General features: G+C 40.0%; 1 protein-coding gene across 3 annotated transcripts in view; it reads right to left on the reverse strand.

Moving 5' to 3' along the window:
- Positions 1-17,900, reverse strand: part of Focad (focadhesin) — a 319,451-nt gene that overhangs the window by 115,067 nt on the left and 186,484 nt on the right. For all 3 annotated transcript variants that reach the window (XM_040757181.1, XM_040757180.1, XM_040757182.1), the window contains one exon: positions 3,032-3,166. In XM_040757181.1, the coding sequence (XP_040613115.1) occupies positions 3,032-3,166 (135 nt within the window). The remainder of the gene's footprint in view (positions 1-3,031; positions 3,167-17,900) is intronic.

Here is a 17,900-nt window from a genome sequence, read left to right on the forward strand (position 1 = left end):
GAATCTGAAATAACAAATAGTAGAAATTAAGCTACTTTTAAAGTCACAGCATCATTAATTGACTCAAGCTGTTACTCAGACAAGAAAAACCATTCAGATTAGCCATCCAAACACATGTATAATTAGTTATATACTGAAATGCTGAGATGACATGATCTAGAAAGCTGACCACTGTCTCTGACAAATGCCACTCATTCATCACACGAGTGTTAGCCCCCTGTCCAGAAGTTTACCTTCCCCTAGCTGGATACAGGGCAGGTAGCATGTGGTGTGATTAATTTCCTGTTAGGTTATACATGCCATAGAGTAGTCACTGTGTCTTTTCATTTCAAAGACATCAAACACAGGTCCTAGACCTATTCCTTCAGATGAAAATTGTTTAATGAATAATCACAGAACTGTTTGCATTCTGGTACTTAGTCTTCTTTGTGTCAGCCAGGGTTAAGGTTAGTGCTTGACCCTCTGAATCATATTCAGTTCCTTCCTCCTTGGCTTTACCGAGTCCATGTCCCAGACGTCAACGGGAAGCAACATTACACATCTTCAACGTCAAAGTCTGATGACGCCAATTAAATCACCATCCCTAACAAGGTTAGTTGCTTCCTCTACCACACCCATTTGTCGGTCTTTGAATTTTGGAAGACAAGGATGTGGACCACAGAGTACAACTAGATCTCCCTAGTAGAGGGCATCTAGCTAAACAATCCTGAGATCAGGCATCAACTTTTATTTCGTTAAAGTAATTGTCTGGAATATTTCAGACACTCAATAAATGTTGATTTCTTAAGTGGATATGACTCAAAACCTTAGTGCCTCAGTTTTAGTAAGAATTTGAAATAGCATCTATCATCATTTATCAGTACCATTGAGGCCTGATATGGTTTGAATAAATGTATTCTGAGTCAAAGAATAAATATACCATAACTTATGGAAGGCGATTTTAAAAGCACAATCCAATTTAATCACGAACTCTGTGATTCACTGTTTACGGTCTAATGAGGAAAATTATATATCCCTATAGTATAAAATAGAAGTCACGTTCATAGAACCATACAAAGAAGTTTGAGAACAGCAGCTCCTGGTAGAGAAAAATTCTTGAAGGATAGAATGAGATAAAAATTCTTTAATACAAAAAGCAGGTTTTTAAAATTAAAGATGAAAGGAAAGGAAGTCTAGCCAGAGGGAACAGCATGAATAAAAGAAAAAGAAATGTTTGCAGACACATTGGGAGACACCTTTGGTATCACTGGATAGCTGGGTGTGGGACAAGGAACTGCCATGTTACAGGAGGCAGGATTGGTTTACTGGATTTCACTCTAGGTGAACCAAATGCTCAAAGTGACTCTGGAGAGAAGGGATGTAAGAACTGCTTTGGGAAAACTGAATTTAACTCTGGCTTGAATCTAAGTAAATGCTAAGCAGCAAAAGAAAGCTACCTAAACACACACATAGGAAGAACAAGAGAGCTAGGGCAGACAGAAGAATAGAGACAGAAGGAAGAAAGATGATGAGGAAGGGAGGTAGAAGAGAGGCAATGAGAGAAAAGCAGATAGGAGGGAGAGAATGGAAAGGTGGATGCTGGAGGGAAGGAGGGAAGGAGAGAGGCAGATCACTCCACCACATCTTCCTTTCTGCTAACAAGTGGGGTACCGTTCCTGTACAGACCACCCTGACTTAGAGGGAAGAAATGGTCTCAATGCAATCTGATTACATAAAGGCAAACCAAGTAGATATAAAATCTGAAACAATAACCGAGATCAAAAGGAATTTCTCAGCCATGAATACACAAACATCAAGAACCAATACATAAAAACCACTTCACAAAGTAACCCATAAAACAATTTGAATAATTCTAAGTACTAGAAATTCAAAATATAAGATTTCAGGCCCTGAAAACAGAAAATAAATGAGTCCAACATGCTATTGCTGTTAGTTTGATCTCCTGATCAATCACCCTGTAGGCTCTGGACAAGGTAGGGTTGAATACCCAAGTCATAGCCACAAGCAAAAATAACTGCTGTAATACATACCCTAAGGATAATAAAGAAATTTGCCCTTAATACTGTAAAACAAAAGCCTACACATAAAAATAAACTCAAAACATCGTGTGTTTGTTTCCACAGTTCATTCAGCAACTACACACCCAGTACACACTGTGTACAGTTATAGACCTTATGTTCAACCGCAGCAACGATGAATTTGATTTTATTCACCATCACGCAGCATTTCAAATGAAAAATGGACTAGAGAAGCAGTTCAGCAGTTAAAATCATTTCTTGCTGTTCTGGAGGACCTGAGTCAGAGTCCGAGAACCCAGGCCAGGTGGTTCAAAACCATCTGTCACTCCAGCTGCAGAGAAGCCTTTTTCTGGCCTCTGAAGATAAGCAAACACACATGCACACATGTGGCATACACACATAAATAAAAACAAATCTTTAGAGTAACTAGAAGTATTTTCTGAGACTTCTGTCTAATCCCCTTTCAGAATCCGTCATTCACTAAATGGGACGTCCACCAGTGAAGACACACGGCAGCTTTGAAGTAAAAGACGCACAGGTGAGAGGGAGAGACTGTAGCTTATAGAACTGAAGACGCTAATGGAACTTTTATTGCTTGATTATTTCACTCAAAGAAGAACTAGGAAGACATTAAGCAGCCCTGTAAGAATCCTTCAGCAAAGACTCTCATGAGTTTCAGGTAATAATAATGATAAACATGATTTTATAAAACTGGGAAAATACATGCTGCCTTTGTAAGTTTTGTTGCTTATATTTTGGGACTTAAAACATTAATACATAGTGTTAAACTGTTAATCTTATATACTATTATGTACAGCCACTTTGGGAATCATTATTTTAGAAATGGTACCTTTAACATAAAACACATTTTTAAAATCTTGATAATTCTCATAATAAAAGCACAGTCTCCTTTTATGTAAACTACTTGTAGAAATGAGGAATTAATTCCAAAAGTAGTTATCACATCACACACCTTTCCCCAAAATACAACATCTTGGGCTCCCCATACATACCTCATATTCAACTGTATTGACGGTCAAGGAAGGCACCAGAGAAAACAGTTCACTCAGCGTCTTTAGTATGAGGGGTCTCGTGTCACAACTCAACTTTGGAGAAAGGGCATTCCAAGTGGAGCGAATGCAAACAACCTATGGAACAAGTGTAAAAGGTCAATGACTAAGAAAATTCAAACTCATACAAAGGCGTTAGAGTATTACAATCCAGGCATGGTGGCACAGGTATGCAGACCCTAGCTTCTTTGAAAGTTAAGGCACTAGGATTCTAATTCAGGTTTGTCTGTACTGCAAGACAAATTCAAGGCTAGCCTGGGCAACTTAGCAAGATCCTACCTCAAAACAGAAATTAAAAAAAAGAAAAGAAAAACATAAAGGAAGTGTACTGATTATGTAGCTCAGAGCTCAGTGAGAATACTCCTGAGCATGTAGGAGGCCCTGGACTCAGTCCCCAGAACTACACAGATAAGCCAAGATGACTCCGTTCCTGAAAGAAAGAAAGAAAGAGAGACAGAGAGGGAGGGAGGGAGGGAGGGAGTTGATAGAAAAAAAGGATTTTATAAGATAGTAATCATAAAAAGAAAGTTTCAAACACATTTAAATTGTTGAGGTTGCAACTTGCCTCACAAATTTGTTTTTTAAATGTTTTGTTGCAGTTATAAAACAACCTCCCCCTGATGCAGTTTAAATGGCAAGCATATACTGTCACACCCTAAGGCTTGGTACCCAACTCGTGAAGCTCTTGGAAAGGGAAGTCCATGAGTGTTGTATCCATATCAACGAGTTACTCCATTGATGAGTTCACAGCTGAATAGGTCACTAAGAGGTGGCACATGTCAGGGAAGGGGTCACCTGAGCTATGCTTATGAAAGGTGTACCTTGTTCTTGGTGTTTTCCCTTCCCTCCCAGACTCTCTAACTACCCCTCCTCCTAAACCTCCTGGGCTGCCATGAAATGGCCAGGCCTTCTCTGCCAGGGTGGCTTCCTTCCTAGAGTACAAAGTTACAGAAACACAGTAGTGAGGTGGCACATCTACAGGTGAGGCAAAGCAAAGCTCGCCTTAAAATCTCTTTCTCAGGCGTATTGTCACGATAAAACCAGTATCACGGGTGTTCTCGCTCTCTTTCACACACACTCTCATTCACACATGCAAGCTTCCTACAAACATTAACTCCAGCTTTTGCGTGTGCACACATATATATACACACACATACACCTTTTTATTAACATCCACTGTCAAGAACACACACATAAAGTGTAAGATATTGCATCCAGAAAAACTGGCTAAAAAATTCTCAACCAAGTTTGCCTTAGAAGAAATTTAATGAGATGATAAAATAATTATATTTTAATGAGTTTTTAAGTAATTTCAGATTAAGAGGGTGCTAAGAATTAAATCTGAATGCAACCACAAATGTTACATCACATTCCCAATTTCCTTAAATCAGTATTCCTAGTCATTAAGATATCTGATTTTACAGTCATACAAATGTTTTCCTTAATGATAATTTTAGCTCTCACAGGTGATTGCTTAACACTGCTTGATATTTTATTAAAAGTGGAAACAAAGGACAATTAGAATTTAACAGGGTTAATCCTTGCAAAATGCCAAAATCTTTGGCTATGCTACAATTAATATATACAACTTATCTTTATCTGCAAATTATTTATGGAAAACTACATGAAGTAGTAGCTACAGAGTTGCCTAAGATACGTGAATAATATATACTTAAAGATACAGATTAAGAAATGACCCAAAAAAACAGAAAACAAACAAACAAACAAAAAAAGAAATGACCCAAAATAAAAGAACAGAAAGAATACCTACAGAAAAATGTAGATTTCTTCTTTCTAAGAAACAGCTGAGATAAATGTCCGTTGCTTTGGAATCTACTACATGATCTGATTTGAAAAACTACTTACCAAAAGTGAGCATTTTAAAAACACAGCTCAAGTATTTCAAATAATTGGTGTTTCAAAAATAATAATATTAGACAAAAAGGCAGCCCACAGAATGGGAAAAGATATTCACTAACCCCACATCTGACAGAGGGCTAATCTCCAAAATTTACAAAGAAATCAAGAAGCAAGTCTCCAAAACACCAAAGGACCCAATTAAAAGATGGGGTACAGAACTAAATAGAGAATTCTCAGTAGAGGAGGCTAAAATGGCCGAGAGACACTTAAGAAAATGCTCAGCATCCTTAGCCATCAGGGAAATACAAATCAAAGCAACTTTGAGATACCATCTTACTCCTATCAGAATGGCTAAAATCAAAAACACCAATGACAATTAATGCTGGAGAGGATGTGGAGAGAGGGGAACACTCCTCCATTGCTGGTGGGAGTGCCAACTCGTACAGCCACTTTGGAAATCTGTATGGAGATTCCTCAGGAAAATGGGAATCAATCTACCACAAGACCCAGCAATTCCACTCTTAGGCATTTATCCAAATGAGGCAGGTTCATACAACAAGGGCATCTGGTCCACTAGATTCATAGCAGCATTATTTGTAATAGCCAGAACCTGGAAGCAACCTAGATGCCCCTCAACTGAAGAATGGATAGAGAAAGTGTGATACATTTACACAATGGAGTACTACTCAGCAGGAAAAAAAAAAAAAACAATGGAATCCCGAAAGACACAGGTAAATGGATGGCGCTGGAAGAAGCCATCCTGAGTGAGGTAACCCAGTCACAAAAAGACAAACATGGTATGTACTCACTCATATATGGATTTCAGACATGGATCAGGATAGTGCCAGTCTGCACTTCCACTGATAGAGAGTCTGGGAAACAGGAAAGAACCTAAGAGATATGCATGGTACCCAAGAGAAGAGGAATCAGGCAAGATCCTCTGAATAGATGGGGAACACGGCGAGGGGTGGGGGGAGTGGGAGCTGGGAAGAAGAGAGGGGGAGAAGAGGAAGATAGAGTAGGTCATGGGGGAACAGGAAGGTTGAGTGGGGGAGTAGAATAGGGGGAAGAGGGAATCATAGGTTAGAAGACAGATCAGGCACCATTGTGACCTCTAGTGATCTAAAGGGATGACACCAATTGGCAAGCTAAGCAATAGTGGAGAGACCACCTCAAATGCCCATTCCTGATAATGAACTTGATGTCTATAACCATCCTGGAGCCTTCATCCAGTGACTGATGGAAGCAGAGGCAAACACACACAGTTAAACACTGAACTGAACCCAAGGAACCCAGTGACAGAGAGAGCAGAGCGATGAGCAAACTGGCAAAGAATGGGGTGGCAAAACCAGCAGAGACAGCTGATCTGAACAGGGGAGAGCTCTTGGACCACAGACAGACAGCTGGGAGGCCAGCATAGGACTGATCCAGACTCCCTGAATGTGAGAGTCAGAGAGGAGGCCTGGGCAACCTATGGGGCCCTGAGCAGTGGATCAGTGTTTATCCCTGGAATACAAACAGTCTTCGTGTGTCCATAACACAAAGAGGGATGCTCTCTCAGCCTGGACTCTTAGGGGAGTGCCTGGACCCTACCCTGAGTGAAATGACAGACTCTATATATCCCCTATGGCAATAGGGTGGGAGGCTGGGGGGGGTTGGTGGGGGATGCAGGAGATGGGGAGGGAGAGGGAACTGGGATTGACATGTAAAACAAGCTATTTAAAATTAAAATAATAAAAATCTAAAAAATAATAATATTACTTTAAAAGATGTAATTCATCAATAGCTACCCTCAAAGCAACATGCACATATCCAGAGCAATAAACTGATGGGGGATGTCCTTCTTTATGCTGTGAATATGTTTCTCTTATTGCTTGATGAGTAAATGCTGACTGGCCAGTAGCCAGGCAGGAAGTATAGACTAGGAATGCAGGGAAGAGGAACACAGACAGAGTCACCAGAGACGTCATGTAGCCACTGGGAAGGTAGGACACTGGGGTATTCTCTAATAAGTCAGGACCACATGGAAATACATACATTAACAGAAATGGATTGATAATTAGGAGAGAGCTATCCAATAAAAAGCCAGATCCAGGGTCAAACAGTTTATGATTAATATAAGCCTCAGTGTGATTTTTGGTGACTGAAGGGTGATGCGACTGGGGAGAACAGAAGCCTCCATCTACAGTATACAGAACCAGGAGGAAACACAACATAAAATGCGCTCCTGTCCGTTGAAGAATTAATTCATCAAGCTGTAGAGAAACATGCAATGCTAAGTTATTAGGCATGACTAGAACAGTGCTGAACATAAATAGTTGAGAGAAGAATCTAAGAAGGAAAGATATGTCAGTGGGTGAGAATCCTGCCAATCGGTATCAAGAGATGGTAAGGCTTGAGAAAGTACTTGGAGAAGGAATTGGCAGAAGTCATGCAGATGAACCACAAAATAACAAGTCTATGTTGGCACAAAAAGTATGCATGCTGGGAAGGGAAGTGGGCCACAGAATTCCTAGAACACCAAAGGATTTGGACCAATGTATTTTCTAAAGAAAAGATATCCCCCCAGATATTTCAGAACTGAGGAACATACAAAATGAAAGAGACTATACAAGGAAGCCTTGTTTGATAACATTACTCTGGGAGTCTTCTAAAGGTCACATAGTAGCCCAAGTCAAAGTAGCCACCAATCTCTCCTCCTTTTCTCAGATCTATTTCTAACCACTCCTGGAGACAGAAGGGCTGCAGAGCTTCCTGAAAATGTGACACCCAGTAAACTGATTGTCCCTGTTCACCCTTACCTTAAATGCCCACTTAATGACAAACTTGGTTGTTTTAAGTCCTATTTTAAATTGTACTTCCTCAATAAGGTTTTCTCTTCAAATTCAAATCTTCATCCTAGTATTTTTCCCCTTTAACTTCTAACACTTAAATTGCTGTCCCTCTGTGTTTAGCATTTAATTATACATTGCCTGGTATTGCTTGCTATTTTTGTGTATGGAAACTGTCTTTTCAACCAGATATTAAGGTCATGAAAGGCAGTGACCATGTAGCCTGCTTCTTGTCTTTCACTCACCTAGTACAGTTGTGTGTAAGGAATTACCTGTGTCCATCAAGTACTGTCCATCAATAACATGCTCAAGAATCCGCAGTGCTGTCAATTACAGAAGCAGAAGGGAGCCAGTCCCATCCGAGTGTGGAGCAAGAATGTACCCTTGAAGTGTATTCAGAGCTTTGCATTTAAAGTCCCATCCGAGTGTGGAGCAAGAATGTACCCTTGAAGTCTATTCAGAGCTTTGCATTTAAAACTTTTTTTCTTCTACTTAAAAAGTTTTAATAACAATGCCTACAAAGGTACTCTCTACGTGACCTGTGAGAAACCATTCTAGAAAGCCAGCATAAAGCAGGGTCTTATATGACAGCCAGATATACCAAAAACAAGAGGAGGAGAGCCTTTGACAAAGCATCTTCCTCCAGCCCTCTGACCTTCCCAGCCTGGGGTATTCTTGATTGGATATGAGAGAACTAGCCTCAATACTACTCAACCCACCTCCAGGTTCCATGGGTCTCCTTGAACCTTGCAGATATGGTCCTTTTGACTGGCTAATCTGTCAAGCTGTTTCAGAGTAGTCTGGCTTTTGATGGTTTATTCTGTTTCTGCTGCTCATTAAGCATAACTAGTCTGTCTCCAGAAACTGACTTCTTTTTGTTTCGTGCTTTGTTTTAGTCTTGAGACAGGAACTTACTATGAAGCATGGGCTGGCCTAGAACTCATAACAATCCTTCTGCCTCAGCTTCCCAAATGCTGAGGTTATAGACCTGAGTCATCATGACTACCAAAACTAATTTCTTTTAATTTCCACAGTATATAGTTAAGTTCAGAGTGGGGAAAATGTAGGAAGGAGGTTACCAGATAACAGAAATAAATAGGTATATACTTGCACTGTGGCTATATGTATTTTATGGAATTTGTCAGGTTTGTAACCAAACCACTTCTATTTAAACATTCATACAGAAATAGGAAATGTGCACTTTAGCCTACTGAAGATGAGGAGTTGCAATTGAGACTCCCACTTAAAGACTAGCTCTAGAGAATAGATCCCTGGCTTAAAGGTTGGATTAGAAACCAGGTGTCCAAGGATCATGACACCAGAGATGGCAGTGAGTTGGGGTACCTGAAGCACTCTGGAAGGACTCTCAAATGCATACATCATAATTTTGCATAAAAATATAAAAACAGAGAAACACCAAAGATCTGAGGACTGTGCACAGCGAATCCGGATCCCAGCCCGACAGGATTCAGCCCGCCCAGACTCTGCCAGGTTCCAAGTCACATTCTCCACCCATGGGACAGGCAAGGCGAGGGTGCAGCCTACCCAGAGTTTGATAAGGTCCCGATAATAGGACAGGCTTCATCCACGCAAGAGGAAAGCCACCAGGGTATTAGACCTATTCCCACCCACTGGAAAGGAACCATTGTCAAATATCCACCATTGGAGGAAGAGAATCCTTCTGCAACCACAGGAAGAAATGATGGGAAGGAGATAATACAAAACCATACCCACCTAAAGAAAAACAAATATGACACTGCCAGCAACTAGAGAATCTACACCCACAAGAACTGAACAGTCCATTGCAGAAGAAGCAGATGAGAAAGACCTTAAAAACAACTTCATGAAAATTATAGAGGCCCTAAAAGAAGATATGAGAAAATCCCTTAAAGACATGGAAGAAAAAACAAACCAAAAAATACAAGAAATGGAGGGAAAAAAACAATCCAAAAAATGCAAGAATTTCAAGAAATGGAGGGGGAAAAATCCAAAAAAAAAAAAAGCAAGAAATGGAAGAAAAGACAAACCAAAAAACTTCAACAAATGCAAGAAAGGAGGAAAAGACAAAGCAAAAATTACAAAAAAGAAAACAATTCAAAAAGTACAAGGGTTGAAAGCTGAAATAGAGACAATAAAAAAACATAGTCTCAAGGAATGCTGGAAATAGAAAAGTTGGGCAAATGGTCAGGCACTACAGATACAAGCATAACTAACAGACTACAAGAGATGGAAGATAGAATCTCAGGTGTTGAAGATACACTAGGGAGATAGATTCATCGACCAAAGAAAAACTTAAGTTCAACAAATCCCGAACACAAAATATCCAGGAAATATGGGACACCATGAAAATACCAAACCTAAGAATAACAGGTATAGACAAAGGTGAAGAAATTCAACTCAAAGGGGCAGAAACCATATTCACCAAAATCATAGTAGAAAACTTTCCCAACTTAAAGAAAGACACACCAATGAAAGTACACCAAGTAGAGTGGACCACAAAAGGAAATCCCCCTCGCCACATAATAGTAAAAACCCCAAACATACAGAATAAAGAAAGAATATTAAGAGCAGCAAAGGAAAAAGACTAAGTAACATACAAACGCAAACCTATCAGAATCACAGCTGACTTCTCCATGGAAACTCTGAAAGCCAGAAGGTCCTGGATAGATACTCTACCAACACTAAGAGACCACGGATGCCAGCCAAGACTCCTATACCCAGCGAAGCTTTCAATCACTATAGATAGAGAAAACAACATATTCCATGACAAAACCAGATTTTAGCAATATGTATCCACTAACCCAGCCCTACAGAAAGTTCTGGAAGGAAAACGCCAACCCAAGGGAGTTAACTACAACCAGAAAAACATAGGCAATAGATAATCCCAAAAACCAACACCAAAAGAAAAGAGGTGGAAATCCACATATAATTCCACCACAATCAACTATTCCAAAACTAACAAGAATGATCAATCAATGGTCATTAATATCCCTCAATATTAATGGTCTTATCTTGCCCATAAAGAGACACAAGCTAACAAAATGGATCCAAAGACAGAACCCATCCTTCTGCTGCATACAAGAAACACACCTCAGTTTCAAAGACAGACATTACCTAAGAGTTAAGGATTGGGAAAAGATTTTCCAATCAAATGGACCCAAGAAACAAGTGGGGATAGCAATCTTAATATATAACAAATTAGATTTTAAAATAAAATCAATCAAAAGAGATGAAGGAGGGCATTTCTTACTCATCACAGGAGAAATCCACCAGAATGAAGTTTCAATTTTGAACATCTATGCCCCAAAAACAAAGGCACCCATGTTCATTAAAAAAATTACTAAAACTCAAATCACATATAAAGCCTCACACACTTATAGTGGGAGACTGCAAGATCCCACTTTCACCTGTAGACAGGACTACCAGACAGAAACTTAAGAAGCAAAGGAACTAATCGAAGTTATGACCCAATGGGGATTAACAGACATCTATAGAACATTTCACCCAAATAAAAAAGAATATATCCTCTTCTCAGCACCACATGGACCTTCTAAAAAATTGACCACATACTTGGCAACATATTAAATCTCAACAGGCACAAAAAATTTGGAATAATTCCATGTACCTTATCAGACCACCATGCATTAATATTAGAATTAAACAACAATGCAAATTGCAGAAACCCTACAAACTCATGAAAGTTGAATAATGCACAATTGCAGAATGCCTGGTTCAATTAAAAAAAGAAAATAGAAATTAAAGACTTCCTAGAATTCAATGGGAATGACGACACAACATACCCAAACTGATGGGACACTTTACAGCTGATCTGAACAGGGGAGTGCTCTTGGACCCCAGACCGACAGTGGGGAGGCCAGCATGGGACTGATCTGGACCCCCCAAATGTGAGTGTCAGTGAGAAGGCCTGGGCAACCTATGGGGCCCTGAGCTGTGGATCAGTGTCTATCCCTGGTATACAAACTGTCTTCATGTGCCTATAGCACAAAGAGAGATGCTCTCTCAGCCTGGACTCTTAGGGGAGTGCCTGGACCCTACCAAGAGTAAAATGACAGACTCTAGATATCCCCTATGTGGAAGGATTTGGCAATAGGGTGGGAGGGCGGGGGGAAGGGGAGTGCAGGAGGATGGGAGGGAGAGGGAACTGGGATTGACATGTAAAACAAGCTATTTAAAATTAAAATAAAAATGATAAAAAAAAGAAAGCAGTGCTATGAAGGAAGTTCATAGCACTAAGTGCCCACATGAAGAAACTAGAGAATAGTTACACTACAGAATTAACAGCAAAACTGAAAGCTCTAGAACACAAAGAAGCAAATTCACCCAGGAGAAGTAGATGCCAAGAAATAATCAAATTGAGGGCTGAAATGAATAAAGCAGAAACTAGGAAAACAATACAAAAAAATCAATGTAACGAAGAGTTAGTTCTTTGAGAAAATCAACAAGATAAACAAACTTTTACCCAAACTTATCAAACGACAGATTGTGAGCATGCAAATTAACAAAATCAGAACTGAAAAGGGGGACATAACAACGACACTGAGGAAATCCAAAGAATCATCAGGTCATACTTTGGTAACATGTACTCCACACAATTTCAAAGTCTAAAGGAAATGGAAAATTTTCTGGAGAGATATCACTTGCCAAAATTAAATTAAGAATAGATAAGAAATTTAAATAGACCTATAAACCCTAAGGAAATAGAAGCAGTCATCAAAAATCTCCCAAACAAACAAACAAACAAACAAAAAAAACCAGGGTCAGATGGCCTCAGTGCAGAATTCTATGAGAAATTTAAAGAACAGCTTATACCAATTCTTCTCAAAGTATTCCACGCAATAGAAGCAGAAGGGTCTTTGCTAAACTCCTTCTATGAGGCTTAAATAACCTTGATACCCAAGTCACACAAAGATACAACTAAGAAAGAAAACTTCAGACCAATATCCCTCATGAACATTTATGCAAAAATACTCAATAAAATACTGGCAAATCGGATCCAAGAACACATCAGAAAACTCATCCACCGTGATCAAGTAGGCTTCATCCCAGGCATGCAGGGTTGGTTCAACATACAAAAATCCATCAATGTAATCCACCATATAAACAAGCTGAGTACACACACACACACACACACACACACACACACACACACACACAAATAAGCATTTGTTAATTACAACCAATGCATATACCTCGGGTGTGCAACAATATCTAGAAAGTGGAGACAGAAGGTACATAAGTTCAAACTCATCTGCTCAGCTTCATGGGGAATCTGATGCCAGCCTAGACTACATGGGACTTTTTCTTTTCTTTTTTTTTATTATTTCAAGCTTGCTTCACATGTCAATCCCATCTCGCTCTCCCTCCCCTCCTCCCCCATACCCCTACCAGCTCCTCCAGGTCCCCACCCAATCCCCACTTCATTCCCCAGAGAGGATGAGACCATCTGTGGGGATCCACAGTGACTGCCATTTCATCCAGGGCACGGCCCAGGTCTTTCCCCAAGAGATCAGGCTGAGAGAGCATCCCTCACTCTGGGAAGGGTACCCAAAGTCCATCTGTATGACTGAGACAAGCACCAATCCACCGCCCAAGGCCCCACAGATTGTCCAGGCCTCCTCATTGACACCCACATTCAGGGGGTCTGGATCAGTCCCATGCTGGTCTCCCAGCCATTAGATAGGGGTTCAAGAGCTCCCCCTTGTTCAGATCAGCAGTTTCGGTGGGTTTCACCAGCCCGGTCTTGAGCCCTTTGCTCATCACTCCCCCCTCTCTGCCGCTGGGTTCCATGGGGTTCAGTTCAATGTTTAGCTGTGGGGTGTCTGCCTCTGCTTTCAACAGTCTAGGTTCTAGGATGGCATATAAGGAAGTCATCAAACTCATTATCAGGGATGGGCATTTAAGATGGTCTCTCCACTATTGCTTAATTTGTCAGTTGATGTCATCCTTGTAGATCTCTGGAAATCTCATAAGTGCCAGGTCTCTTCCCTAATCTATAGTGGCTCCCTCTATTATGGTAACTCTGAGCTGGTGAGACTTCTTGGAGGGTAAAGGTTCCTGCTGTCAAATTATGATGATTTTAGTTTAATGTCCAAGATGAATGCACATGTTAAGAGTACAGAAAGTCAAATGTTGTCTTCTGACCTCAAATCACGTCATGACGTGTGCACCCACCCACACATATACTTACATATGTGCATGTATGCAAAATAAATAAAACAAAATAAAAAATTAATCATAGTTACGGGCATCATTGACCCAATAGCCAGTTATCCTAACTCCAACCCAAATAAGTGTCATAACATAGAAAAAAGATCTAAGTTAGTGCTATGCTTTGGATGTCAAACATCTCCCATATATCTATGGTTAAGAACTGCTGCAAGTGGGAGGTTTCCAGTCAAGAAATCCTGTCCTCAGAGCAGGGTGTGGAGCCCTGGTCCCTTCCTCCTTCACCTCTTCACTTCTCTGCCATGAGATGAAAAGGCTGTCTCCACCACAACATATGAAACAGAATGTTCCTTGCCATGGACCCAAAAGCAAAAGGGGCCAGTCATCCAGGTACTTAAGCTCTCAAAACATGGAAGAAAAATGTTTTTCTTCTAAGTTGATTAAGTATCTAAAACTGCACCAGGAAACTGATCCTTTCCCCCCAGAAAATTGCTGACCATTATTTACAAAGGGAGCTTTATCTTAGAATGACCCTGTTTGGTTCAAGGGTTGAGAGAGTGAAAATGTCAGTCTAGAATATAAAGAACACTGTTGTGTCAGAAAGAGGTACTCAAAAATAGGACGGGTATGGACTTGTAGAAAAGTCAGAGAAGCAACCCTTAAAGCACTCTGAATGGTCAGCCCTTGAAAAATTTTAATAACTAGCAATGTCAGTAGTTAGCTTCCAATTTGTAGCAATATTCATTGATATAGCAAATGGAGAAATGAATATAAGCATATAGGTGAAGAAACAGCCCTTTCTTATGAGAGAATCCTAACTGATACATGTGGAAGCAATGAAAAGGACATCACCACCAGGCCAATACCACAGGATACACTGTCATAGCAGCACCTACTGATAGGTGCCAAACTTGATGTATGGCAAGACACACTGCACTATGTCAAAGCACGTCCCCCAAGAAAGTTATTAAGTATAAATTGAAAACAGTAATTACAGTAAAGAAATGTGGCAGAGGTCACCCTTAACAAGGGAGCAAGATCTACATCAACAAAAATAAAATATAGAACACATCTCCCTTTGTGTAACACTAAGATCATTAGTTCTGAGATACTCCTGCCAAACCATGAGGAATCATCACATATGCCCAAGCAAGTCACATATTCACAAACAATTGCCCCATGTAAATATTTGTATTAGCACCCTAATCAGTGTGAGTTCACTTGGTGTCCCTTCCTCCAAATCACTACTCAGTGATTACTCTCTATTTCTCGGAGGCTTCTCAGAAGTCCACCTTCTGTCTCCATCAATGTGACTGTGCTTGACTTTTCCTGTAAGTGAAATCAAAGAGCATGTGCTCCTTTAGAGTTGCCTTCTTTTATTTAGGACGCTGTTTTCAAGGGCCATCGTGTATTCATACTTTTAACTAAAGACCATTCCATTCTATGTAATATGTTTACCATATTTTCAACCCCTCCATACAGTGTCAAACTTAATGGTTAGAAAACAACAGAAAAAAATTAAACAAATAATGGCTAAAAATATCCAGAGTCAATAATGACATAAACCTCTACCTTTAGTTAAGATAAAATGTTGTTGCTGCTGCTGTTGAGACTATGAATATTAAATAATGGAAACAAAGAAAGCATCTCCAAAGCCACAAGGAAGAAAAAACACATACTACCTGGTGAGGAACAGCTTAAAACAACAGACTTGTCAAAGTTAACAAACCAGAAGATTGTGAAATAAAATTATAAGCGATGAAGTAACTGACATTCAACAGTGCTAAATCCACCATTCAGTAGTAAGGGGGAGGGGAAAGGAATTATATATATTTTTTAAAGTAAGTATATAAAACCAAGTCAGGCACGTTACCTACGAATTACATGCAGATAGCAAGTTAATTCTTAAGTACAAATGACTCTGCGTCTGGCTGAGTTTGTCTGAGAAGCAATTCATACTGGTGTAAGTGCTTTCATTATGCATATTTTCATGCTAGGGTAAATGACAATTTGACAATTTCTTCATGTTATTCTTATACAATAGTAGCAACACTGAGCATAAATGTTAAGGAGACTATGCAGTGAGATGCAATAAAAGGAGCACAGGATTGGAGTCGGGAACCCCAGGCTTTCCCATTCCAAAGCTGTGTGACTATAGCAAACCCATTAATCTCTCTGTCTGCTTCTCCAGCTGCAAAATGGAAACAATACTAGTAACACCTGCTCTTTGGATAGCATGCAACTGACAGTAAAGGCTGCATGGAGACAACTGCATACAAACGTGCTTTACGTGCTGAAAAAGATAGTTATTGCTGTTATAACCAAAGGGGCAGCCAACAAACCCCAGGAGCATCAGAGCTTTTGCTCTTAATTCCTGTGCTGTAAAATTACTTTGTTCCTGCATGGAGAACAGAGCCGCTATCTCCTAATCTTACTTTCAAAAGCTATTTCTAGAAATTCCTGTGAGCAGCCTACTCCTTTTGTCCTAATTCTTTACTCCAGCAGAGGGAGAGCTTTATAAAAACCTTTAGACTATGAAAAATGCCTCATGTGCCCTTTTCATAATGAAGGTAAAAGAAACTGCCTTTACAATTAAAGGACTCAAGCCATCATCACATGGAGAAGCCCTCTTAAGCCAATTCAGCAGACACAATTCAAAGAACAGGATGCTTCTGTTACCCAAGTACAATAAGCAGGGATAAGAGGAAGCATAAAGACACAATCGATGGGACAGAAACAATGGGGGAGAAAGCACTCTTTCATACTCAAATAATATGGGTTTAAAGGTTATAAATATTTTTAAAATGACTAACACAGGTTCATTTATGCAATTTCAGTCCTGTAATGTCTGAGGCTAGTTCATCAGGAAGGCAGTGTTGTAGGAAAAGAAACACAAAACGGTATAAATACAAAGTAGCCTCTTTAAGGCTCCTACAATCCACAGCACAGTGATTTCGATGCTTTTGCTCTTTGTCCTGCTCATGGCAAAGAATACAAATGCCCTTTTCTAAACCCCACCATGGTTAAGTGATGAAAAATTATTTGCCACTCCTATATTAACAAGCCCCAACACCATTAATCCATTTCCAAAGTTTCTCAGAGAAATGACTCAGAGTTTTGAAGTACACCCTTAAAGCATTCCAATACCAGAAGCGGGAGGCAAAAACAAACAAAAACGAGAAACAAAAACAAAAAAGTGTTCAAGTTACACAAGCAAAAGCTGATAGTCTAATCTACACACTAAGCAGGCAATGGAGAGTCCCTGACTTAGGGACCAGAGAAATTTTAATCAGGTTTCTTTTCTATTCCCCAGAGTAAGAAGCTGCAAATTTTCTGAAACACCTTCTTGTAAGGAACAAACTTTCCAATGCAAACTCTACTCAAGTGTCTGAAGGGACATCAACAGTACTGTAAGGATGTCCAGACAGCATTCACCTTTTAGTGGTACTAGATGCCATCAGACATCATTGGATACTTTAAGATATAAAATCCACAGTAAAAAAAATTAAGTTCTCTAAATTTGCTCTCTCTCTCTCTCTCTCTCTCTCTCTCTCTCTCTCTCTCTCTCTCTCTCTCTCTCCCTCCTCTGTCTGTGTCTGTATATATCTGTGTGTATCTATGTGTGTTAGTGAGGGCACATGCCACAGTACACACATGGCAGTCAGAGGCCAACTTTTGAGACTTGGTTCTCTCCTTGCACCTTTGAAAAGTCCAGATCTTGCCCATTGCTGCTACTCGCTATACTCCAGGATAGCTAGCCCTCGAGCTTCCAGCAGATACTCCTATTGCTGCCTCCCATCTTACTTTAGGAATTCTGGGATTACAGATGCAACTCACCCCATCCTAATTTTTGTGGGTTCCAGGTCTCAAACTCTAGTCATCAGACTTACAATGAAAGCCCTTGAACCTGCTAAGCCATTTCTTCACCATGTTTA

The sequence above is a fragment of the Mesocricetus auratus genome, unplaced genomic scaffold (genome assembly GCF_017639785.1).
Source record: "Mesocricetus auratus isolate SY011 unplaced genomic scaffold, BCM_Maur_2.0 Super-Scaffold_100014, whole genome shotgun sequence".
In the NCBI taxonomy this organism is placed as follows: domain Eukaryota; kingdom Metazoa; phylum Chordata; class Mammalia; order Rodentia; family Cricetidae; genus Mesocricetus; species Mesocricetus auratus.